This window comes from Octopus bimaculoides, chromosome 2 (assembly GCF_001194135.2).
Source record: "Octopus bimaculoides isolate UCB-OBI-ISO-001 chromosome 2, ASM119413v2, whole genome shotgun sequence".
Taxonomy (NCBI): domain Eukaryota; kingdom Metazoa; phylum Mollusca; class Cephalopoda; order Octopoda; family Octopodidae; genus Octopus; species Octopus bimaculoides.
In genome coordinates this window covers 39,028,126-39,029,311 of record NC_068982.1, presented here as the reverse complement: position 1 = coordinate 39,029,311, position 1,186 = coordinate 39,028,126, and the positions used below count along the sequence as shown (strand labels likewise).

Here is a 1,186-nt window from a genome sequence, read left to right as displayed (position 1 = left end):
TTCTAGAAGTTTATCATTAAAATATATATGACCAAGTCTAGATATGCATGAGAATACATACATAAAACTAAACATACAAATCTGCATATATAAATACGTACATACAAACAAACAAGAATACCCTGTTGTTGATGTTGCAATTCCAATGAAGGAGCCTTGGATCTAAGTTAAAAACCAGCTCTTTCTCTAATAGCAAGAAATCTTAAAATAAAACTGAATAATGACACATATATATATATATATATATATATATATATATATATATTATGAAGGGGACGGACAGACGGAGGAAGGCGAAAGGACAGAGAGATGTAAGAACAGGTATATAAACTAAAACAAATATTTACGAGACTTACATTTGCGACAGCATAAACTTATATTCTCTTTCATTTTCTGGTGCCAGTACCACAGAATTATGTTCCTTGCACTTTTCTTCAGCATCTTGATAGATTCGTTGCTCATGGAAAAAACGGTAACATGACCCAAAATGGTGAGTCCATTCTAAAGGGCATACTTATTTTCCAGAAAATATGAAAAAGAAAACGTTACATATAACAGCACTTGTAACGTTATCGGGATTTTTATATTATTTGAGGACTTATGTATGGATTAATATTGGTTTCAAATCTTAGCACATGGCCAGCAGCTTTAGGGAAAGGGATAAATTAGTTACATCCACCCCAGTGCCCATCTGGTACTTATTTTATCGACCCTGAAATGATGAAAGGCAAAATCGACCTCGGCGGAATTTGAACTCAAAACGTAACAACGGACGAAATGCCGCTAAGCATTTTGCCCGTTGTGCTATCGATTCTGCCAGCTCGCTACTTTTTATATGGATTAATATTTAAGTCTGCTATGGCGGCGAGTTGGTAGAAGCGTTAGCACGCCAGTCATAATGCATAACGGCATTTTGTCCGTCTTAACGTTCTAACTTCAGATTCCTCTGAGGTCGACTTTCGTTTTCATAATTTCGGGCTCGATAAAATAAGTGCCAGTTGAACACTGGTGTCAGTGTAATCAACTTATCTTCTTCCGCGAAATTATTAGCCTTGTGCCAAAATTTGAAAAGAATATTATAAGTTTACATATGCAAGATAATCAACTACATTCATTTATTTCTTACTTCTACTCCTCTTTCTCTCTCTCTCTCTCTCTCTCTCTCTCTCTCTCTCTCTCTCTCTCT

At 35.6% G+C, this 1,186-nt stretch overlaps 1 protein-coding gene across 8 annotated transcripts in view; it reads right to left on the bottom strand.

Moving 5' to 3' along the window:
* LOC128250767 (uncharacterized) overlaps positions 1 to 1,186 on the bottom strand; it is an 88,364-nt gene that overhangs the window by 33,439 nt on the left and 53,739 nt on the right. For all 8 annotated transcript variants that reach the window (XM_052976631.1, XM_052976644.1, XM_052976617.1 and 5 more), the window contains one exon: positions 357 to 513. In XM_052976631.1, the coding sequence (XP_052832591.1) occupies positions 357 to 513 (157 nt within the window). The remainder of the gene's footprint in view (positions 1 to 356; positions 514 to 1,186) is intronic.